General features: G+C 45.9%; 1 protein-coding gene across 1 annotated transcript in view; it reads right to left on the bottom strand.

The window, feature by feature from the left end:
• The window catches only part of MYBPH (myosin binding protein H), a 160133-nt gene that overhangs the window by 49954 nt on the left and 85608 nt on the right, over positions 1–24571 (bottom strand). The window contains exon 7 of the mRNA XM_085600181.1: positions 17355–17514. Coding sequence (XP_085456307.1) covers positions 17355–17514 — 160 coding nt within the window. The remainder of the gene's footprint in view (positions 1–17354; positions 17515–24571) is intronic.

Genomic DNA, 24571 nt, shown 5'->3' with positions numbered 1-24571 from the left:
CATCTCGATCTAGTGCCTTGATACTCAAAGTACGGCCCGATGGCCGCATGAGGCCCTCCTGACCTTTACATGTGGCCCCCTGGTGTACAGCAGCACTCAGCTGCTGTTTACTAGAGAGATGCTAACAATAAAAAAGATGTTGAATAAGCAGGCAAGCATTTATTTAAAGGTTAATTGTTGTCAAAGAAAGGCAGTATCTATTGAGTCCTGCATCACATAACTTTATGAGCACTTTTATTTTTAAAGTCACCTTGCAGCAATAGTGTAAAAATATGATAAAGTCTCCTAAATTAAAAAAAAGTGTATTTAATTAATATGCAGATCCTTTTCACTTTAGTACATCAGGTTATATGAGTGCATTGAGAAGCATTCTTTTAAAAGTGATGCTTTTCAAACATGAATTTAGAAACATTCATTCTTCACCTCACCCTGACAACAATGGCAATACTGAACTAAAGAGGCAAGTTAGTTCTTATGTGCACTCTTTGGGTGACTTGGTTTCCTATTATACAAGTAAAACATTTTAGCTTATTAAATCAAACACAGGTGAGGGTTATGTACAGCATGCATCCTGAAGTCCTGTATTTTGAGATCCTTATATATGTGATAATGAAGAGAAAGGAGGGAAAGTGAAATTAAAATATTGCCTAGGATCACACAATTTGGTAAAGTGGGGAAGCCGGGGATTAATCCCAGGTTTTCTGGCTTCACTTTGTTCAATTCAGCAACTAGATGTATATGCTTTGCTTCACATACACCCACCTTACCACCAAAGCCCTGACCGCACCCATCTGGCATCAATGCGGCCGTCACATCGTAGACCACACCTTTTGGCCCTTGGGAAAATGTTTGCGAGTACCCATGATCTAGTGTGAATTATTTATTGAATGACTGACACGCAAGGGGCATGACTGTGACATCTGGGGTGTCTTGCTCAGAGGTGGGATACAAAAAGATGCGACCCGCCCTGAAGAATCCAATGAGCGGCCCCCAAGGCTTCCCTATCTCACAGATATTAATTGGCCTTGAGCTGAGTGAGGGCCCCTTGAAGGTCTGGGGCCCTCTGAAGGCTTGCCCCTTCCTTACCCCCCCCCCGTGTTCAGGGGCGGCAGCGTTACACCCCTGGTCTTGCCCTTGAAACTGTGACAGAGGACCACGACTACCCTGGCCAGAGCTCATCCTTCATGAAGGCTGGATCCACCGACCCAGGGCTTTACGTGGGATGAAAAAACTGGGGGGTCTCTCAAAGAGGCGTGGCCAATATCGTTAAGGGTGTGGCTTATAAACACATAAACTAAAAATCTGTGCTTAGCATAGTGTGCTGCCAGACTTGTATTTTGCTGTTTCTGTCATTGCGTCCAGATATGATAAAACAAGTATCATCATACCTACAACAAGGCAGGACTATTGGCTTTGTCAATGGTTGTTAGTTGCACAAGATCAATAAGCAGCAACTATGGCTTGTATATAATATTGAAAAAGCTTTCACTTGATCTGCTGACACCACCACCATGTTGCTGCTCCTGCGTTTCAAAAAGAGAAGGAAAATCAAGAGAGAAAATGACTCTTTAAAGGATTTCCCTTCTCCTACAATGCTCACCGGGCATGACGTCATGCCGTAACTTCTCCTCTAGTGAGAAGTGAGCAGTGTGAACACGCGGGCATCGATGTGCCTGCTGTCACTGCAGTCCAGACAAAAACGGACCGCCTGTGCCAGGACATCAGAACAGAGCCCGGTAGAGACCCGTTTCGAGCTGCCCTTTAAAAAAATGCCGGTGCTCAGCACCGGTGAGACCCGGTCTACTTAAAGCCCTGCACCGACCCATGACTGAACTGTGGCCTGCTGAGGGAGAGGACACAGTGCCCAAGCTTTAAGGGAAAAGCGGCGTCTTTTCGCTCTACAAAGCTCTCAGGAGCATAAAATCTGGTCCTGGAGGGCTTAAATCCGGCACCTTACACAAGGAAAACGGGATTAAATATAGAAAAAATGTTTAGAGAGCAGTAAATGAGCACTTGCAAGCGTGTTCTCCTCGCTCGGTATTGCTTAAGTCAGCAGAGAGCAAAACTCTAAATAGAAACAGTCGATAGAGAAGAGAGACGTAACCAATGAATCAAAGTTCGCATGGCTGGCTTTCGGTGAACACAAGAAAGAAATGGTAAAATGGCCACCTCCGGTGGAGTGAAGCGCCATAACGCTGCAATCCTACTGCCTATTGAATTAGTCTGCTTCTACGAGGGAGAGTGCACGCCCCAAGAATTGTTTGGAAAATCTGGGAGTAGGAGCAAAGAAGATTCCTCTGCCCCCCTGAAATGGGCACTCTCCTGCAGGTGCGCCAGAAAGAGACGGCTAATGGAAGTGCCTGCACCGATCTCTAACGTCAAGGAACTATTGCAGCTGGCACAAAAAGGTGTCATGGTGGAATGCCTGGTACCAATGCAAATGGGGGCATTCGCTTCTCTTCTAACATCAGGAGTCCGCCACACCACCTCTCGATCCGGATATGACATGTAAATCAGAGAGAAATCCCCGAGGCCCAGGGTGCAAGGGCAGCCATGATTCACGCAGCCAAGGGACTGTGAGGTGACGACACCAAAAACAAGAGAATAGTGAGATCGACATGAGGTCAGCCGGTCCTCTCTGAAGCTGTCAGAGCAAGTCCAGGGGGCCTGCAGAAGCCCAGTCTCCTGGACACGGATTCACCTTGCTCCCATGTGACACCTTCTCCCACACCTTTGTTTTCCCAGGGAAGGTGCTGCCCGGATCCTTTTGGTAGAAATTAACACAACCTAGAAGAGGGAGGTCCGGAAGGAGCACAGCAGGCAAATTCCTGGCCGGGGTAGTACTGAGACGGGTAGAGGATGATTGCCGCTGCCCGCGTCCCACGCAGAGGGACATCAGCAGGGCAGCCGACGGCGCCCCGTTAGTCCTTCGGGCGGTTGGGGGGCCTGACCAACCGGGGGTGTGCCACAACACGCTCCGCCCCTGTCAAAAGGGGCGGGAGTAGGAGACAGATCACGTGACCCAGTGGATGATCTGAAAATAAATATGTGCCGCACTGCCGGGCATCGACCCACCGTGCGTGCTGGCTCACCAGGCGGGCGGAGCAGAGAGGGGCTGCTTGCCCTGGATCGCCCGTAAGATAACCCATTTATCGTCATACTTATGTTGTATGAAATAAACCTGCAGCAGTTCTTCACCCACAATGAAAGTGTCAGTGTAATCCTTGGGTGACGTCTGTGCATGCGTGTTGAGTGGAGCGGATGACGGTGTGGTCACTAGAAGTGAGTGGGCGGACATGTTGAAATCAGGAGCCCTCTTGATAAACAGAAGGGAAATACCAAGCAGGCAGTTGAAATCAGGCGGCGCCCCTGCTACCACAAAATGTACACGTTCCATTATAACTGAGAAATATGCCTGCTAATGAGATGAAACTCTACAAATAAAAGCAAAGGAAGATAGAGTGGTGAGGATGTATTTGCTTTCAGATCTTAAAAGCAAAAAGAGCATATACATGCGGTATAAAGCCACGCATCGCCGATGCAACTTCTCGTGCAGGAGACCTACGGAAAAACCTATTCTCCTTCTCCCATATGGAGAGGAAAATGTACATAAAGAACACAAGATTATTGTGACCAAAGGAAAAGGTCCAACTGGGCTTGAAGGGCATCCTTGTTCTAAAGCTACGTTCACAGCATGTAAATCACATATGTATATAGGGCTGCATTAGCAGTCGGTGACGTCAGTAGAAAGCCTTGCGGTTTTATGTGGCACTGAAGAGTAAAATAAACCTTGTGTTTCTCAATCGATACATCTTTGATGGCTGCATCTGGCTTCCCGTGTTGTAACAAAATGAGGTGCAATATAGGCCTGCCGCCATCGAGCCAATTGTAAAGCGAGCAGAATTACACTGTTCCCAGAATATCTGTAGCAGCGAGAGCAGCCCACAGGCAGGGTGTCTCAGACAGACGGACTCCCGCCTACCTGCACAATCGATAAATGCATTAGGTGGAAATGTAAACTGCAATATGTGCGTTTTGACTCTACGGTGAAAGGTAAGCGTTGTGTGCAGCCGCGGACACCGCGCTCTACCGCACACCGTTGAGTTGTATTTTAGCTGCTTCTACATAGCGCTTCAAACTACTGTGAAGCCTCCAAAGCACGTTTGGGAGGGGTAGCATGCTCCTCTACGTCATATGGCTGACGTGGGAAGTTTTTGGGTGTTGTGCTTGTATTGCAGAGACTGCTGAAACGGTGTCTCAGCAAGCACGCAGTGCCACCGATAGGGGGCAGCAGGAGAAAGTGTGGGATAAGATGCTGTCCTGCATGCCGATATCTGCCAGTTTCAGAATGGTCGGTAGTGTGCAGTTTAATCCACATTGAAGAAGGACAAGAGGTTACCAGACAAGCATCGAATACAGTGGACGCACTGGAATCCACACAAGAGCGGCAGCCCATAGGGATGGGCATTATGCACCGGTTTATGCTCTGGCGGGTCCATCACTGAGTGATAGAGGAGCAGCAGCCACCAGTCATAGTATATGCCTAAGGAGTCTACCCAAGGGTGACAGGGAACAACCTATCGGATAGGTGGAATATACACAGCCATGCTATATGGGCTGTAGAGGACCCTAAGAGCGGTAGAGGAGCACCTCACAGCACTGGGCAGAATTATATCAACAGCCATAGTATATGCTCTGATGGACCTCTGTGGAGTGACAAAGGACACCTATATTATAGAATATATAATATATTATTATATGCTGGAGGAGTCCACCTAAGAGAAGCAGGAAGCAATCCAAAGGATGGGCTATTCTACAGTCCGCCATAGTACAGGTTCTGTAGAGTATAGCCAGGAGCAACTGAAGAGAGGTCATTGTTCAATAAGTCATAATAAATGCTTTGATTCCACACACACACAGGAAAGGGATAAGAGCAAGCGTTGGATTGGTCATTGTTTCCAGGTATGCTACAGCAGTCTGAGGGATCTACCTAGAATCGTCAGTGGACAATCCCAGAATGGCAGTATGCATCAGGCTATGGAATATGCCATTAAGGTCGACACAGGAGTGGCAGTGAGTAACCCATATGAACCTTCAATATACCATACCATGCTATATGCCATGCAATATTCAACTAGGCATGCTCTTTAGGCTATGGAGAGCCCCAGGAGCAGCAGAGGATCTAACGTTAGCAACAGGCATTATACAGTCAGTAAACTACATGGGTTGTATAGTTCAGCAGAGGTGAACTCGATGCAAACAGGCAGATTACAACTAGCTAAGGTATATATTAGGAAGAGTCGGCCCAGAAGTGCCAGAGAGTAAGTCATAGAAATAGGCAATATACAAACCAGCCATAAAACAGGTTCTGATAATTGCTCCTAGGACAGTCAAGGGAGAATCACAGGAAGCAAAAGACACCACATATGTAAGGGTTGTAGGGTCCACCCAGGAGCAGTGACACTCAAGCCAGTCGATGTAGGTGATGTTAGAAAATCAAAGAAAAGGGGCATCAAACAGTGATTCTGTGGAAGGAATGGCAAATGGGTCAAGGAAAGGTTAAAGGCAAAGTACATTGCAACATTAACGTCTCCTCTCTTTGGATGTATGCCAAGGCTGGTAAATAGGGCAGATGAGAGGAGGCAGGAAGGTCAGAGGATGTGGGCCAGCTGAACCACCATGAGTGCTCAAGATTAGGACCTGAAGGGACAATGCAGGCAGGCATGTGGGAGAGAGAAGGAGAAAGAAATGTCCAAGGGGGGCATTGGGACGGGCAACTGCAGAAACTTGTGTGCTTCCAGATAAAATGTTAAAAAATGGGTAACTGAAGAGGCAAACACAATCTGTAGAACTAAACACCAGATAAAAGGTCACAGCTTTGCTCAGGCCCCTTAGGCTATTCCAGGCTTGAGCTGCTACCTCCTTTGGTCATTCTCTACTTGCCAGCCAAGCACCAGCCTAACAAGACCGTAGCGCTCCTGACACAGAGTGGAGCTGGTCCCAACACAGAGGAGAGCTGAGTCACGGACCCTGAAGAGAGCCGAGTCACAGACCCTGAAGAAATCTGAGTCACAGACCCCGAAGAGAACTGAGTCACATACCCTCAAGAGAACTGAGTCACAGACCCTGAAGAGAGCTTTGTCACAGACCCTGAGGAGAGCTGAGTCACAGACCCTGAGGAGAGCTGAGTCACAGACCCTGAAGAAATCTGAGTCACAGACCCTGAAGAGAACTGAGTCACATACCCTGACGAGAACTGAGTCACAGACCCTGAAGAGAGCTGAGTCACAGACCCTGAGGAGAGCTGAGTCACAGACCCTGAGGAGAGCTGAGTCACAGACCCTGAGGAAATCTGAGTCACAGACCCTGAAGAGAGGCGAGTCACAAACCCTGAGGAGAGCCCACCGCCATGGTCTAAACAGGTCGTTCTTGATTAACGGAGATCATGCCTTCATGGGAGGGACCGGGCGCAGTAGGACAGGTAAGGGGAGAGCAATAACCTATCTGGGCAGCCCAGGAGTCCTGGGACACCGAAGTGAGGGTCAAAGCATAAGAATCCTGCACTTGGAGAAATTAGAGTAAAATATGTAGGCAAATGCGTAAAATAAAGGCAGAAGCACTTTGAAAACAAACAATAAGGCTCCCTTTAGCCAGGCTGACGATCGCAGGTTATTCCAGGTTAGAGCTGCTCCCTCTTCTATTCGCTCACCAAGGAACGAGCAGAAGTCTAACCCTTATATGAGCTCCTAATCTTTACTAAAAAAAAACCTGGGCCTCGTTTGCAATTTAGCTACCGATGTCTTCTCAATCCATGGGGCATATTTATGACATTATCACATTGCTGCGCTGCACTGCATGACAGGGAAAAGGCAAGAAAGCTCCGTATTTTAAAGAATTTCCCTTGCGCTGGTGACATTTTTACTGCCTAGTACCAATGCAGACACCCTTGCACCTTGGTGCAAGTGTGCTTGTGTTGCATGCAGGATTGTTTTTTTGCATGAAGGGGGACCTTCCTGCACAAAAACAATCCCAAAAGGCACATTCCTCTATCTATGTGTGCTGCAGAATGCAGCATATATATGGCCCAATGTGTGAATTTATAGAATTCCCCAAGGCACTACATCAAAGGTGGATTGTCTGTGAGTAAATTGTCACAGACAGTGTATTAGTAATACTATCATGGCTAGAGGAGTCAGTTGCACAAAAATACAGAGAAACAGAGATGGGGAGAGAGAGGGAGTGAGTTACAGTGTGTATTGGGAAAGAGAGCTGGAGAAAAAGCCTGAATTTGGGTGTGAGTGTGTTTCTTTGACTGTGCGCCTGTGTGTGCATGTTCATGTGCGCAGGTGTGTGTTCACTGTCATCTTAAGGATTTTAGTTGTTGTGGGACCCTTGTTTGCATTAACTTGCAATTTTCTACCCGTTTTCAGCGTAATTAGGCCATCCTCATGCCAAACGATATTACATTGTATATTAAACTTTCAAATACTGGGGCACACAAAAAGTTCATGCTGCCTGACATCCACCGGGATTACAGTACCAAAAGTATCTTGGCCAACCATGGAAGACGCCATTTCTTTATTTGCTTGGATCTACATTTTTGCAAAAACATTTTACCTAAAACTAAGTTTCCAACCAGCATGTTCTTCCCACTATAGGAAAGAACGCTTTAGGTTGACTTAATGGATGTTTAGCAGCTTAGTACATAATATGAAATGTAGCTTTAAATCCCAGATATTCATAATCACAAATATATCTCCCTTCAAGCTTTAAATTCGTGCTGCAACAGTAACAATCAAAAGATTGCTCTGAAGATTTTCACCATTCTACTGGGTTACATATGATAATTTTATCCTTAGTTATTTGCCTTGCCTTGTTCCTCCAGACTTTTTTATAGATGAACAATTTCGTGGCTAGACAATGACCTCTGCATCTGCTAAGTAAAAGGGGCGAGAGACTGAAAAAGGACAGAGAAGTAAAGACAATGGTATGTTGAGAGATATGAAGTATAGTAAGATAAGAGGGGTGGAGAGCAATGAGGGAAAGAGATAAGTGAAGTAGGGAATGACATAAGGTGAAGATAAATTTGTAAGGTATGTAGAAAGAAAGATATAGAGCAGTAGAAAGATGAACAGGTAGGAAAAGAAACAAGCATTGGCATAGCCAATAGGTCTTGATTTTGGGACCTTCTAAGTATTTAGTTATGCAGCACAATATCCTTGGTGCAACCACATCAACTGTTGCGTGGCTAAACAATTATAAGGTCCCAAAGGTGAGACCTATTGGCTATGCCAATGCTTGGTGTGGTTGTGTGTGTGGTAGTGTGTGGTTGTGTGTGTGTGGTTGTGTGTGTGTGTGTGTGGTTGTGTGTGTGTGTGGTTGTGTGTGTGTGGTTGTGTGTGGTTGTGTGTGGTTGTGTGTGGTTGTGTGTGGTTGTGGTTGTGGGTGCAGGTGCAGTTGTGGGTGTGGGTGCAGTTGTGGGTGCGTGTGTGGATGTGTGGTTGTGTGTGTGGTTGTGTGTGGTTGTGTGCATGGTTGTGTGTGGTTGTGTGTGTGCGGTTGTGTGTGTGGTTGTGTGTATGGTTGTGTGTGTGCAGTTGTGTGTGTGGTTGTGGTTGTGTGTGTGGTTGTGGTCGTGGGTGCGGTTGTGGGTGTGGTTGTGGGTGTGTGTGTGGATGTGTGGTTGGGTGTGGTTGTGTGTGTGGTTGTGTGTGGTTGTGGTTGTGTGTGTGGTTGTGTGTGTGCAGTTGTGTGTGTGGTTGTGGTTGTGTGTGTGGTTGTGGTTGTGCATGGGTGCGGTTGTGGGTGTGGTTGTGGGTGTGTGTGTGGATGTGTGGTTGGGTGTGTGGTTGTGTGTGGTTGTGGTTGTGTGTGTGGTTGTCTGTGTGTGGTTGTGTGTGTGTGGTTGTATGTGTGTGGTTGTGGGTGTGGTTCTGTGTGTGGTTGTATGTGTGGTTGTGTGTGTGGTTGTGTGTGGTTGTATGTGTGGTTGTGTGTGTGGTTGTATGTGTGGGGGTGTGTGTGGTTGTGTGTGATTGTGTGTGTGTGGTTGTGTGTGTGGTTTTCTGTGTGGTTGTGGTTGTGTGGTTGTGTGTGTGTGTGGTTGTGTGTGTGTGGTTGTGTGTGTTTGGTTGTGTGTGTGTGGTTGTGTGTGTGGTTGTGTGTGTGTGGCTGTATGTGTGGTTGTGTGTGTGTGTGGTTGTGTGTGTGGTTGTGTATGTGGTTGTGTGTGTGGTTGTGGTTGTGTGTGTGGTTGTGTGTGTGTGGTTGTGTGTGTGTGGTTGTGTGTGTGTGGTTGTGGTTGTGTGGTTGTGTGTGGTTGTGTGTGTGGTTGTGTGTGGTTGTGTGTGTGGTTGTGTGTGTGGTTGCGTTTGTGGTTGTGGTTGTGGTTGTGTGTGTGCGGTTGTGTGTGTGTGGTTGTATGTGTGGTTGTGGTTGTGTGTGGTTGTGTGTGAGTGGTTGTGGGTGTGCGGTTGGGTGTGGTTGTGTGTGTGTGTGTGGTTGTGTGTATGGTTGTGGTTGTGTGTGGTGTGTGTGGTTGTGTGTGTGGTTGTGTGTGGTTGTGGTTGTGTGTGTGTGGTTGTGTGTGTGGTTGTGGTGTTGTGTGTGTGGTTGTGTGTGTGTGTGTGTGGTTGTGTGTGTTGTGTGTGTGGTTGTGTGTATGGCTGTGGTTGTGTGTGGTGTGTGTGCTTGTGTGTGTGGTTGTGTGGTTAGGTGGGGTTGTGGTTGTGGGTGTGGTGGTGTGGTTGTGTGTGTGTGGTTGTGTGTGTGTGGTTGTGTGTGTGTGTGGTTGTGTGTGTGGTTGTGGTTGTGTGTGTGGTTTTGTAGTTGTGTGTGTGCTGGTTGTGTGTGTGGTTGTGTGTGTGGTTGTGTGTGTGGTTGTGTGTGTGTGGTTGTGTGTGTGGTTGTGTGTGTGGTTGTGTGTGTGTGGTTGTGTGTGTGTGAGTGTGTGTGTGTGAGTGTGTGTGTGTGAGTGTGTGTGTGCTTGTGTGTGTGCTTGTGTGTGTGGTTGTGTGTGTGTGGTTGTGTGTATGTGTGTGGTTGTGTGTGTGGTTGTGTGTATGTGTGTGGTTGTGTGTATGTGTGTGGTTGTGTGTGTGGTTGTGTGTGGTTGTGTGTGTGTGTGGTTGTGGTTGTGTGTGTGTGGTTGTGGGTGTGGTTGTGGGTGTGGTTGTGTGTGTGTGGTTGTTTGTGTGGTTGTAGTTGTGTGTGTGTAGTTGTGCATGTGGTTGTGTGTGTGGTTGTGTGTGTGGTTGTGTGTGGGGTTGTGTGTGGGGTTGTGTGTGGGGTTGTGTGTGGGGTTGCATGTGGGGTTGTGTGTGTGGTTGTGTGTGTGGTTGTGTGGTTGTGTGTGTGGGTGTGGTTGCGGGTGTGGTTGTGTGGTTGTGTGTGTGTGGTTGTGTGTGTGTGGTTGTATGTGTGGTTGTATGTGTGTGGTTGTGGTTGTGTGTGTGTATGTGTGTGGTTGTGTGTGTGGTTGTGGTTGTGTGTGTGGTTGTGTGTGTAGTTGTGGTTGTGTGTGTGACAGTAATACTAAAAAGCATCTAAAAATAAAGGAACACAAAGTTTGTGGAAAGAGAAAGCACGTTGTAAGTCAAACGAGCGCAGCAAAGCATTAACACAACAACAAAACAAAGAAGATCACTTAGCGAAGACTGAGTGCTGATAATGGATACACACAGCCCATCATCTTAAGAGTTCGATTGCAGCCAATGTGCACTCAAACCTGCCCCCTCCTTGTGAGTTGCACCCCATATTTCATGAGTTGTAACTGCTGCACCCACCATAGCGCTTTGAGATCTAAAGCGCTACATAGGTCTAATTGATTAACCAGTCGCAAACATGCTGTGCTTTTAAAGAGAATGTGCCAAAAGTTTCCAGCTTCCTCATCATGTCCTCATGAAAGCGCCAACGAAAGGACTCCCTGAATGGTGCAACGGACATGAAGCAGCCGCTGAGATCAGAAATAAACACTGTGAACGTTGTCCAGTTTCACAGTGAACATTTCCTTAATGTTCTTTAAGTCACAAAACAGTAATACTAAAAGCATCTCAAAATAAAGGAACACAAACATCGAGTTTGTGGAAAGAGAAAGCATATTGTAAGTCAAACGGGCGCAGCAAAGCATTAACACAACAACATGTTCTTTGATGTTTGATGTTCTTTGAACGAGAACATCAAAGGGGCACCGCGAAAGTGAAAGTGATTGCGGGCGCTTAATGAGCAAGATGAGGTTTTCCAGCCTCTGCTCCTAAGCGCGTGCCCGCGCACATGCACTGTAGCTCTAGGCTGGCCATGGTAGCATTTTTTAAGCCCTCACAAAAAGTCTCGCCAGACCAGCGCATGCGCTGGGTCAAGCGAGACCTAAAAAGATAGATACATTGGTAAGATTTTAAAGTGAAGTAAAAATGTAGCGAAAGTTAGAAATAGGGGCAGGGAAATGTACAGTGAGCGAAAAGTGTGAGGTACATCAAGGAGTGAGTTAGAGACAGGTATGGTAGAAAAAAACAATGAGTTGGGGGTAAGCAGAGGCAGAGCGACGTAGTGGTTGTTAAAGAGGTAAGGTAGTGATAAAAGTATAAAGAGATGCAAAGGTGAAAGAGAGCATGGGGACAGAGAGAGGTGCTAAATAAAAATTGGTATAGAAAGAAAGGTTAGGTATAAAGAGAAGTGATGCAGACAGATGGTAGTGAGCAGGGGTGAAGGGTAGCAAGAGAGGTGAGTTGTAGAGAGAAAAGATGAGCAGTAGCGAAACATGGATGAGTAAAGAAAGAGGGTTCAGCTTAAGGTAGAGATAGAGAGTGAGAGAGAGTTGAGAATTAGTGAGAGAGTTGTCAAGTAGGAAGACAGTTGCACAGTAAAGAGAGTGGTAGGGTTGGCGAAGTTATAAAAAGAGGTATAAAGCAAGCAGCCAGAGAAATATGTGTGAGGTAGAAATTGGAAGTTGAAAGATACAAGGAGGTGAAGACAGAGATAGGAGGTAATGACAGATATAGAAGAAAGGTAGAGGTAGAGAAAGAAAGATAACAATAAAGGTGTAAGGTAGTGAGAGAGGTGAGGTAGAAGGAGCAGAGGTATAAAGGGGGAGAGACGAGGTAGAGAAGCGGGTAGCAAAAGAACAGTGAGGTAAATTGAGATGGCAAGCAATGAGAGAAAGGTGTGGTAGAGAAAAATGCGGTAGTGAGGTAGATAAGAATTGACCACTTTGCCCTTGCAGTAAAACAGCTCTGTTTGTCTTTGTGTGTGTGTGTGTGTGTCTGTGGGTGTATCTGTGTGTGAGTGAATGTGGAACATTGTCCGAGGTAGAAAGGAAGAAGGGAATAAAAGGTGCCAACTTTCAAGAGATGGGTTGAAAGGGTTATAAAGAGAAGCGGTAGCAAGGGAGAAGGTGAGTGTTACAAATGGGATTCCTGGTTGGCTGAGTTAAACACCCAGACCAAGCAGGAAGCACCACACTAGTCAGGGTAAGCTAGATACACACTAAAAGATAACCTGTGCTCGCTCTCTTGTAGCTTGGCACAGAGCAGTCAGGCTTATCTAAAGGGGCAATGTGTAAAGTATTTGTCCAACACACACACAGTAAAACAATGCATACACCACAAAAGGACTACACACAGGTTTAGAAAAATAGAAAATATTTCTCAGAGTAAAATAAGACCAAAACGACAAAAATCCAATCAGTAGAAGTCAAGATATGAATTTTTAGAGATTAAATGCAAATACAGTGCTTAGAAGTCACTAGCGCTAAAAGGTTACTTGAGATTGCACTAGACTGGGGTAAATTCAAATATCAGGCTGACCGCAATCGATCTAGCTACAGGACTCAGGCAGGTCCCGCTAACAAAGTACCATGGATGGAGCAAAATTTTGACACCAAAGACTCGAGGTGAGGAGTCAAAGAGGCACTGCAGTGTCATCGATCCTTGGATGGAGCAAAGTGTCGACGTCAAAGACTCGAGGCAAGGAGGTGCCATGTCATCGTTGATCCTTGGATGGAGGGGAGCATTGGCGGAGATCCACACCAGCAATTGAAGCTTCAATGTCTAACCCCTTTGCGATGCAGGCAATATTGAGCCTCACTGTTCGTCGGTGTCAAGCCATGCTGGCTGTAGAATCGCTGTCATAGAGCAGCCACTGCTTAGGCATTGAAGGTGATGTGGCAGTTTCGATTGGTACCAAGTCACTGCTGCATCGATGTTGATGCGCAAAAAGCTGCAAGAACTCACTTCTGAGGCCCAGAACTTGGTAAGGGAAGAACTCAAAGAAAGCAGAGTCCAGCAGGAGCATCAGAATTGCAGGAAGTCTTTTGTGTCCCTGAGACTTCAGAAAACAGGAGGAAAGCCAGCAATCCCTTGGAGATCATTTTTAGGAAAGGGAGAGGCCATCTCTCCTTCAGCAGAGTCAAGGAGCAGCAGGCGGCAGGGCAACAAGCAGAAAATCAGCCCTTCCAGAAAAGCAGTCCAGTTGAGTCATTTAGGCAGCACAGCAGTCCTTCTGACAGAGGTTCATTTCAAGATCCAGAAGTGTCTGATTTTAGGGACTGCAAGACCCACTACTTATACCCAAAAGTGCATTTGTGTAGGGGGTAACTTTAAAGCAACTCTCTGAAGTGCAGAAGGACCCAGTCCTGTGTTCCAGGCTATCTGTGGGGAGTAAATCAGTGTTCTGTGTGTGGACAGCAAACTACCTATTCCACCTGCCCTGGAAGACCCTTCAGAATGCAGATGAGCCTCACCTTCCTGGGTTTTGAACTGTCTAGAGGAATACACAAAGTGTACCTATCATCCACCCCTGACTTGTATTGGAGAAAGGCTGTCAGGATCATAGAGCAGCAAGTGCAGAGAAATGTCCACTTTCCAAAAGTGGCATTTCTAAAACAGTAACGTTAAATACAACTTCACCAGAAAGGAGAATGTATCATTACCATCCAAAGCTATGAAACATGAAAACGCTACTCCTCTCTGATCAGGAATTACAGCTTAAAAGTGTATTCAGCAATTGTCAATGCTGACCTATGAGAGGGTTAGGCCTCACAGTAGTGAAAAACGAAATAGGCTGTTTGTCACTACCAGGACATGCAAAACATAAAAGTACATGTCATACCATTTACTTATATGGCACCCTGCCTTCAGGGTTACTTAGGGTATACCTTAGGGGAGACTTATATGTAAAAAAGGGGAGTTTAAGGCTTGGAGAGTAGTTTTAAATGGCAAGTCGAAGTGGCAGTAAACTGCACACACAGGCCCAGCAGGCCTGAGATAGGTTTGAAAGGCTACTTCTGTGGGTGTCACAATCAGTGCTGCAGCCCACTAGTAGTATTTGAAGTACAGGCCCTGTGTATGTGGTATAGCACTTTACAAGAGACTTACCAGTACAAAAAATATGTGAATCAGGTATACGCCAATGTCATCATGTTTAGGGGAGAAGCACATGCACTTTAGCACTGGTTTGCAGTGATAAAGTGCTCAGAATCCTATGGCTAACAAAAAGAGTTCAGCAAAAGAGGAGGAGGAAGGCAATATGTTTGGGGTGATCCTTCAGGGAGGGCCATTTTCCAACAGTGAGAGACACTGACAGAAAGACAGGCCAAAGTGTTAAAGCTATTAAGTCAATAAAAGTGTGAATAATTATCAAGAAGATAACACAATGGCCTGCAAATGCACAGTTTCCTCTATTGCAATAGAAATCAAGCATCATTTAAGTTAATTTCAAAGGCCTTGTGTGACTTCATTGAGCAACAGGGGTGGATTTACAATGTATCCATCACATGCAGTCATCCCTTAACCCTCTCATCTGCAGACTTTAAGAAGCAGTAGGCCCCACATGGCAGTCCATCTTCAGGGAGCTGACACTTGCAGTAGGTCAGACCTCCACTGCCATTGAAACTGAGGGCCACAAACTGTAGTAGCTGGCAAGATGCATAGAACCATTACATTTTAGAGGAATCTTCAGGGCCAATCAAGGTATTTTACATAGAGGTACTGCCTCACACAAGTGAGTTGAATTATGATTACATTAAGAAATTGATCTTCAATTTTCCATATGAAGAATAACAAAACTATTGCAACTTGCAATATATCATCAATCTATTCATGGAACCCTTAACCGAAATTCTGAAACTCTCCAATGTTCTTTACCACATTGTATGCGGATGATACCAAACTATACCTAAAAATATCATCCCCGGATGAAATCAGTCTACTCAGCACAACCTTGCAAAAAACCCACAACTGGCTGACAAAAAACCATCTCAAACTCAATGCGCTTAAAACCGACTTTCTCTTAATCTCCCCACCACAAAGACACAGCAACATAGAAAACTGGATGGAACACTTCACAGCCTTCAACTGCACCCTACACATCATAGATTCCACACGATCACTGGGAATAACACTCAACAAGAATCTCACCATGCAGGAACACATCAGCACAGCCACCAGAGAAGCACACTTTCATATGAATCTTCTTAGAAAACTAAAACCCTTTCTCAACTACGACAACCTAAAAACAGCTGTACAACCTCTAATGATACCCAGAATAGACTATGGGAATACAACCATTTGTGGTTTGCCAAGATCCAGCCTGACTCCACTAAGAGCCTCACGCAACATGGCTGCAAGACTCTTCACCTGCTCCAAAAAGAACAACCACATCAACCCTGATCTAAAGGCACTGAACTGGCTCCCCTGTGAGGCAAGATCACAGCTAAAAATTGTCTGCATAACACACAAAGCTCTGTAACCTCAACACACCAAAGTATCTAGCCAATAAACTGGAATTATCAGGAGGTAGCAGAACTTTCAGAAGCACCAACACCATGCAATTGAAACCAAATAAATTTTGGAAAGATAAAACCTACAAGCGCACGTTCTAAGGCCTAGGATCTGGAACGCCCTGCCCCTGGCAATCAGAATGAACCCTTCAATCTCCTCCTTCAAAAAAAGAGTGAAACTACTTCTAATGAACAAAATTCTATCCTGATCCCAGTTCTAGAGCGAGATGGATACCATTCAGACTCAGTTCACCTACTAGGATCTGTGATGAATGAACGCGAAGCGAGAATGACTAAAGCACTCCTGAATTCCTCCAGACCTACAATGTTTACTGTCAACCTTTACTTTCTCTTGCTAGCTACTCATATCTATGTTCCTAGTTCTCACCTCTCTTTTTATTGTAACAGTTGTAAAGCACTCTGATACCCTCACTGGGTCTAGTTTGCGCTATATAAAACTTTATAAATAAATGAATTTACGGCAGTATAAATTCACCATGAGAATCAAATGACATTGGAGTGATCTTCATGCAGACCCTTTTCTTAAGCACAGACCCAGCCAGGGCTGATGCAATTGCTAATGTTCCGAAAATGTGTAAGCTGTTGTTGCCCTGACAGTGCTGCGAGATGCATTGTGCTCCTCTAAAAAGACTTGGGGCCTCATTTACAAGCATTTTTAACGCAGGTCTTTCTGCTGCATTGCCCTACGGCAATTTGAAAGGGCTAGAATGCACCTTATTTACGCGATATGGTGCATTGCTGTCCTTTCAGCCAGCACAGACATGCAATTTGGTGCCGAGCACCAATGCAATGGTGCAAGGGTGTCTGCGTTGTTGTTTTTATTCAGGAAGGGGCACCTTCTTGCACAAAAACAATCCGGAGAGGTGTTTTCCTCTTTCTATGTGTGCTGCAGAATGCCGAACACATGGAAAGAAGAAAATACAAGGAGGCGTAAGGTTTTGTCGCTGCACCAGGTTTACGTAATTTTGTAAATTTGGGGCAGTGTCATGGGAACACCTGCCAAAACGCCCATGGAATGCCTCCTTGATGCTGAGTAAGGCAACACAGCCCTTTTGTGATGCCTTGCCTTACTCCATATCTATGAGGCCATGCAAAGCTACGCAGGGTGGCTTTGAGTGGCCTGGTTGAGAGGCCTGCGCCATCGGAGCGTTAAAAAAAAGAGACGCTTCGGCTGCAAAGTCCTCTTATAAATAAGAACCTTGCTCCGAAACTCTCACAATACTTCAGTGCAGGGTGCGAATGTTGGTTTCAGGCCAAGGCGAGGCCAAAGTTTCCTTCCATCCAGAATATGTGCAAAACTTTTTAGATAGCGTGTTATACATTGAATGTACGCTAGAGGGCAGGGCAGGATTACTCTTTATTATTCCAGACCTGGCCCGCTTCCATTCTACGTAGCTGAAAGGGGACGTGTTGAACAATTTGCATGCTGTATTCGCTACTTTACCTTACAGTGATTTTCATTGTCATGAAAGCTAGATGAAAAATAGTAAATAAGGATTTGCACACCCAATGAAGAACCCCTCCAAACATTCAGTGTAGTGTGACACATTTTATTACGAACCTGTTTTCTTGATGAAGGCGCAGTCTTTCGTTATCGTGGGCTTCTCGCTGAGGCCACACTGGTTTTCTGAGAAGACCCGGAAGTAGTAGGAGTTGCCCATGATGAGGTCTGTCACCGTGCAGTTAGTCCTGTGGTAGTGCTCCAGTACCGTGAACCACTCCTGGAAAGAGATCGAGTAGGTTAGTGCCTGTGCGGTGTATGTAAAAACAGAGGTCATAACAGTGAACTTTAAAACTACTCAATGCTTTCATTAGGTGCTGGCTTTTTGGCATGGGCGAGCTGGGCCCAGTCCCCGGCCGCCAATCTTCAGAGGGGCGAAAAGATTTGTCTGCATTAGGGTCATGCAAACAGTAGCACCCTCTCATTTTGCACCAATGATTCAGTTTAAAGTGCAGTGCTTTTAATCAGTGCTAATCATGCCGCATGTGCTTTTTTTTTTTACACACTATCAGCCCCTTTCCTTTCCCTCCCATCCAGTGTTTGAATGAAGGGGGATACAGCTTGGTCCCAGATCCAGCAGCTGTTATGAAGCCGGGTCAGGGATCTGTCTTGCCCCATGCTGAATTTGTTCCGGTGTAATTTGACAACACCAGGACACAATAGATTTAACCCAGATCTCTTGACTGGGGGTAAATGTTTTGATTTGTTCTGCACTCCGTCCATCAATTGTGTGTCTTTTGCTTTCTCACCCTAAGTGCGCCAGGTATGCCCAGACGTGGGTCTTGGCCACACTGTGCCACTGGAATCAAGCTATCCTGGCTGAAGAGGGGTGAAACCCCGAAAACGGTCCTAGGATGCTTTTTTCCGGTCCAGGGAGGACCTGGCTTGGCCGTTCGGGCTGGACTGTTCCCATGAGGCACAGGGTCAAGACTGATTTGCATATGGCCAGGTCTAAACAGGGGTGGCATGGTGAGCAAAAGATTGATGGATTTAACCCAGATCTCTTGACTGGGGGTGAATGTTTTGATTTGTTCTGCATTCCGTCCATCAATTGTGTGTCTTTTGCTTTCTCGCCCTAAGTGCGCCAGGTATGCCCAGACGTGGGTCTTGGGCTCACTGTGCCACTGGACTCAAGCTATCCTGGCTGAAGAGGGGTGAAACCCCGAAACCGGTCCTAGGATGCTTGTTTCCAGTCCAGGGAGGACCTGGCTTGGCAGTTCGGGCTGGACTGTTCCCATGAAGCACAGGGTCAAGACTGATTTGCATATGGCCAGGTCTAAACTGGGGTGGCATGGTGAGCAAACGAATGATGGATTTAACCCAGATCTCTTGACTGGGGGTGAATGTTTTGATTTGTTCTGCATTTCGTCCATCAATTGTGTGTCTTTCCCAATTCAGCAGCGCCAGCACATTGCCTGCTTTCTGTTCGGAGCAGCAACCTGCAGACAGCGAGGGAGCTTTCATATTTTAGATTCAACTGGGAATCCAAAATAAAGGCCACATTTAAAGGGCCATCAGCCTTTCTTTTGTTTGAGTATAATCCTAGCTGGGAGCTATCTGGAGCCTAACACGTAAGTGCAATGCAAAGGAGGAAATCAAAGGTGCATAGCTTATTATCCCTTCACAAGTATTTAAGAGAAACTACGATTTGGAGGTAAGCTTTAGACTGCGCACATAAGAGATGTACTGTAAGAATGTCAGATGTATGAGTCTATACAAGTATTTAGAAGAATAACAATTTAAATAGCATTAAATATTTTTTATATTTAATTCTTTTGTAGCACTCATCCCAGTGTAGGACGTCAAAGCCCTATACATCGCATGCACACATACTTTGACAATAAATCATAAAAGTGTGCACATCATTTTACTGCACGTTACAGAAGACAATGACGGTTTCTAGGTGTAGGAGTCATATATCGTCTTTACTGGTAGGGATTATTGTCAGAGAGAAACACAAAGTCTGGATTTTAAAATGATTCATCCAAATGAACCCTTTTTTAGCAGCCTTACAGTTGGAATCAGGGTCCTTGATGCCCGTTCATAGCCCACTGTGCTATACTAGAAAAACAAGTAATAAAAGGATCTCTGAGTCACAAGCAATAGCCCCTTTGTCATCTGCATGTTAAAGGATATGTTTTCCAAGAGACACATCTATGATACTTAATAGGTCAAAACTGTCTCTAGACAAAACACAGATCTCTTCAGCAAGTGCATTAACCACCAGAGTTATCTTACCATTATTATTATTTCCTGAGATTTACTATGCACACAAAGCTCTCTACAGTAGGTTCCTTTACCCCAGAAGATATTTTAAAATCCAGCCTTTGCAACCAATGCAGCTTGAACAGACCTACTGTCACATTTCTCCTTGTTGCCAATTTTTGTTGGGGCAGTTATAAAAAAATAAATGTATAAGCTGAAAGTCAAACTGATTTTCATTACTCCACCTTTCATGACCTTTCACCTTTCCACCCCCTTTTTATTTCCCCTCATGACCCCACTCCCTTTTTGTTGCCACAACTTGGCCCCCGATTGATGGGTTCCCTGAGTAACGTTTTTCCAATGTCAGCACTGCTCCCATCTTGATCTCACCCCCTCCTGTGTTCAGAAGCCAGTCACTGCTCTAAAGCAATCAGCCCGGGAACTGACCTGTCAACTCAAAAGGGACACCCCCTGCTTAACCCCGGGCGGACAACTACGCTACGCTCGTGAAGTTTGCGTAGTTTGTGCTACTTCGCGCTACGCAAATTGCACGTAGCACAGTGCAAAATCGCGTAGCATAGTTGGCATTTTTTGCTCCCTCGCGGTCCTCAATGTCAAGTTGGCAACCGCGAGCGAACAAAATGACATCCCGGCGAGACTTTTTCCTCGTTCGCGATCAGCAACATCAAGTTGCCGATCGCGAGCGTGATAAATAAACCTCCTGGCGAGATTCTCAACGCAGGGAGGTCAGATTTCTCATTGCGAGTGGTCGCGTATGCTCACCACCGCTCGCAATGAGAAACTACCAGTCCGCGTTGAGAAAGCTGCCGCTCGAGTAAAGATCTACTCGAGCGGCAGAAAACAACCACTTGCACTGTGCAAGATGCCGTTTGCAATGATTGCACAGTGCGGACAAGCATCCGGCACTGTGCAATCATCGCGAACAGCGTACTACGCAGTTTGCGTAGTGCTACGCGTATCTCGCGTAGTGCGAAGTGCACTTCGCGTAGCTACGCGTAGCGCTACTACGCAAACTACGCCCAGGGTTACCTCTGCTGCCTTATTTTGTTCATCAGCAGCAGGCAAGAGCGCTGATTGAGCACGATTGTGGAAAATAAAATCTGCTCGATTAAATCCACTCTGAATGCATGTATTTTAAATAACAATACGCAAAACTACTAATATAACATGGGACTGTATAACATGAGAAATGTGCACAAGGCACGATAGTTGATTTTTCTTAGCTAAAATAATGTGAATATTGTTAACTGAATGTTATTCTGTTTTCTTAACTGCAGAAGAATAAACGACAAAAGAAAGACTGTCATGTCATAGTCACATTTATCCTGCTCTATCAATGGCAGGGCGTCCATCACTCACCTTCTCAGGGAGGGGCAATGCACAACGGACCCCTTCTGCAGGAAGAAATGTATGTACTGCAGCAAAAAAGTTACCACCATGTCAAGGAAATTGTGTTTCTAGAAACAAACTTTTTCTTTAGGAGATTGTGTTAAGAAAATCTTAAACTTTCCTGAGCAGGTGCATTATAGATGGCACTGATTGGCAAAGCTTTGGTGGTGTGGTTCCACTGAAGTCAGAACGATCCCAACATGCCTGGTGGGGAATCTCTAAATATGATGGGCCGTCTTATACCAGGGGAGCAGAGACCATACAGAGTGCTGACCTGGTGGACCCCCCATCATATTCTGAATGACACCCTAGGTACTTCTACATGGCTTAGTAGCTGAAAAAAGAGGACATTTGGGCATTAATGCATCAGAATCCTAATATAAAGGCCATATTAGGTCAGTATTGCCCTTGAGGTATGCATGAGCTCTGCCCTCCTAAATTCCAATATGAGTGGTAAATGGCAGCAGAATCTTAGCAACCTCTTGAGGCAGCCTCTCTGGGACAAGGTTGGTTGAATTCTCTGTGGTGTTAGAGTCTGATTTAGAGGTTGGCAGATAGGTACTCCACCACAAATGTGATGGATATACTGTCCACCCATTATATCCTAAGACACTTGAAATAATGTGGACAGGATATCTGTTATATACGAGACATTGTACCCGTCCACCAAATTCTAAATCAGGCCCTTAATTTCTTAGCTTAAGTTCTTTTTTGATAGGCAGGAAGAGGACAATTTCTGACAACAGGGAAGAGTAGGGTATCTCTTGACTGGAGGGGTAAATGTTCCCTGAAAGCCAGCATCTACTTGCACCATTTATTGCCCTGCTGGCAGCGTCAGGCCTGGTCAGTTTTCTGTCATCTGGTAACTCTTCCAATTGTCATGGAAGATCATGAAGTGGAGGTAACAGATAAGAGAGTATGATTTTTGAAAACTGCTCCCACCCTCATTTGGGGCAGGGTAAACATTTGCCGGGCTCTTGGGCCCTATACCAGGCCTTCTCAATTTAATTGAAGACCACAAGAAATCTGGTGGTCAGTTACAACTAGCCGTCGTTCAAGGTTGTTCTGTATAGCCACCACTCGCTCCTTCATTTGGACTCATGCTTGGGTTGATGGCTGGGGCTTTAACTCTCCTATCCACATGCCATGGCTGGAAAGTGACTGATGCAGAAGGGAGGGGCGCGAAGACCATCAAGAAAGCCTCATATGCGACCTACAACACAAATTGGGACTGTTGTCCTGGATTTGACTAGATCAGAGTCAGCTGTATTGTGTAGCCACATTTTATGCACGCAAAGAAAAAGTGGACAGGTTGCCATGCTTGTTGGTTTCCACTCAATGTCATGATATAACACTAGGATGACATTCCTGTTGAAGGATTGTTCTTTTATGCAATATCAGTATCCACTGGTACTATTGTTCCTTTCTCAATTGGCTTTCCATAGCTGTGAATCGTAGAAGGGAGGCGGGGTAAAACAGCCCTCTTCCTTGGACTCTTGTGTTCATTCTGAGAGACCAGGAGTCGTATTAATATTACTAGTGAGCGCTCCTCCTCCAGCTGGGGTACACTCTTCTGCCTGGTGCTGGCTGGTTGAATGTTGCCTGACATGTGAAAGGATCTCCTTGACTTATGGTGGGCTCCTTGCTATTGAGACCACCCTCAGCTTGAAGACCAAAGTATACCCAGCTCAAGCCTCAGCCTGTACTTCTAGTGCCTGGAGAAAGAGAATGTAAGACAGTTCCTTTCTTCTCATATGTGGTAGACACATCGCAGAGGCACACTGTGAATACTGGATGGGAATAGACCACTCAGTATCGGAGGGATTGGGTCCACTCAGTAATTTATGAGGTTACAGTGTGAGGGACCCATGAACCAGTAGTTGTTAAACTGTTATTTAGAACTGCTAATTTCTCCAATGAATCCCTGTATATCTGCATTCTTGGAAGCCTGTGAACTAGGCCTGGGCTAAAATTCCATTCCGCTTGCGTTCCGCGGAGAGCGCGAAAATGTCAACATTTCCGCAATCCGCATTTTACCGGAAATGTTTTGCTTGCTCGCGCTGTAAAATAATACATTCTCGCATGCGCGCGATAGCCTTACCTGAATCCCTGCGTTCGCCGACTTGTTTTCCCGATCCGGTCGCGTTCTCCACGAGATGTTGGATTGTTGGTAGCCATTTGCGCTGTCTCGCGACAGTTCGCGCCCGCAGTAACGTCATTCATCGCGCGTTCACGTCTTTTTTCTCGCGATCATGCACCGCGAGACAAGTGAAAACAAGATGGCCGTGCCCACGAGCAACCGCTTGGGTAAGTTGGCGAGCCGCGACCACGCAGAAAATACCGCGAACGTGCGGGAAAAAAACTTCTGCATCTTCGCGATATTTCCGCGTGTTTGCGGAGATTTTTAACATTTTCGCGATAATTTGCGAAGGTGAATTTCGCAAATTCCGCCCACCCCTACTGTGAACATGGGACAAAAATAGAACATACAGATTGGTTGCTATTGCTGGGTTCTCTGAAATGTGTCACCTCAGCTAACACCATGAGCCTTGTGAGATGTTGCTCCGGATTTTACAGGGTTGCAACAAGGATTAAGCATGGTCTCTGTCCTACCCAAAGCTCAGTTTTCATTCTTTCCAGATTTGCCACGATGGGACACATGGTGAAACACCAGGCCCAAAAATGTAGCACCTGCCTCTGTTGTAACAGAGGGTCGACGGAACATAGGCACACAAGTTTTCATGCGTTCCATTGCAGAATCAGCAGCCCTTATCAAAAAGTAATGTAATTAACACACTTAAAACTTTGCACAAGCGTTGCATTTAATTCCCATTAATGCCTCATTGTCTTCCTCAGTTCCACCTTGTCTGTCAGGAATACAGAATTCCATGGTGAGATATTTTTGCTTCCCCAAACAATGCACACAGTGCATTGTGTCTCCTTTTTTGCACAGAGACACCATGTCCTCAGGAGTCGGCAATAGAAACTTTTGCAATCCCTTGTCCTCCTGGATTGCTGTATGCTTTCCCCAAATTCATCTCCTTCCGAAAGTACTGCAGAAAATCAGACTGGAGGAGGCCCATGTGATCCTAATTGTGGCTTATTGGTAGGGTTGGGCGGAACTCGCTGCGTTTTCCTGCCTGGAATTCTGCAAGTTGCCTAAAAACACTGCGAGATTCTGCAAAGTTCCACAAGCAGCTCATGCTAATTTTTAGCACCAGGAGTTTTTCCTGCACTGTAAAATCAGCATGAATGGCACCACGGCACTGCTACTTTCTTCCACTCAAGTAGATTCTTTACTCGAGTGGCAGCTTTTGCAACGTGAGCGGCAGCTTTCTCAATGCAAGCGGTAGTGACCTGTCGTGGCCGCCCTCATTGAGAAATCTCACCGGGGGGACGATCTAGCGTCTGTTATTTCTAGCTCGAGCCGCGTGCGAGAAAAACACAGCCACGCTGCGGCTGGCAAAATCTTCGCTCCAAGCAGAGTTGGCAAAACACCATACACTCTGCAGACAGAGCAGAGTTTACTGCTCCCCTGCTAATTAGCCTTATTGGCCCGGATGTCATTGGTTTCTTCTCCTCTTTTTGTCACAGGGTTGTTTTTTCCCCTCCTTCACAATCTCCCCTTTATCTCCAGTGTTGTCTCCCCTGTTTGTCACACG

The sequence above is a fragment of the Triturus cristatus genome, chromosome 1_2, assembly GCF_964204655.1.
Source record: "Triturus cristatus chromosome 1_2, aTriCri1.1, whole genome shotgun sequence".
In the NCBI taxonomy this organism is placed as follows: Eukaryota; Metazoa; Chordata; class Amphibia; order Caudata; family Salamandridae; genus Triturus; species Triturus cristatus.
Note: the sequence above shows the minus strand (reverse complement) of the source record. Positions and strands in the feature narration are given on the sequence as shown.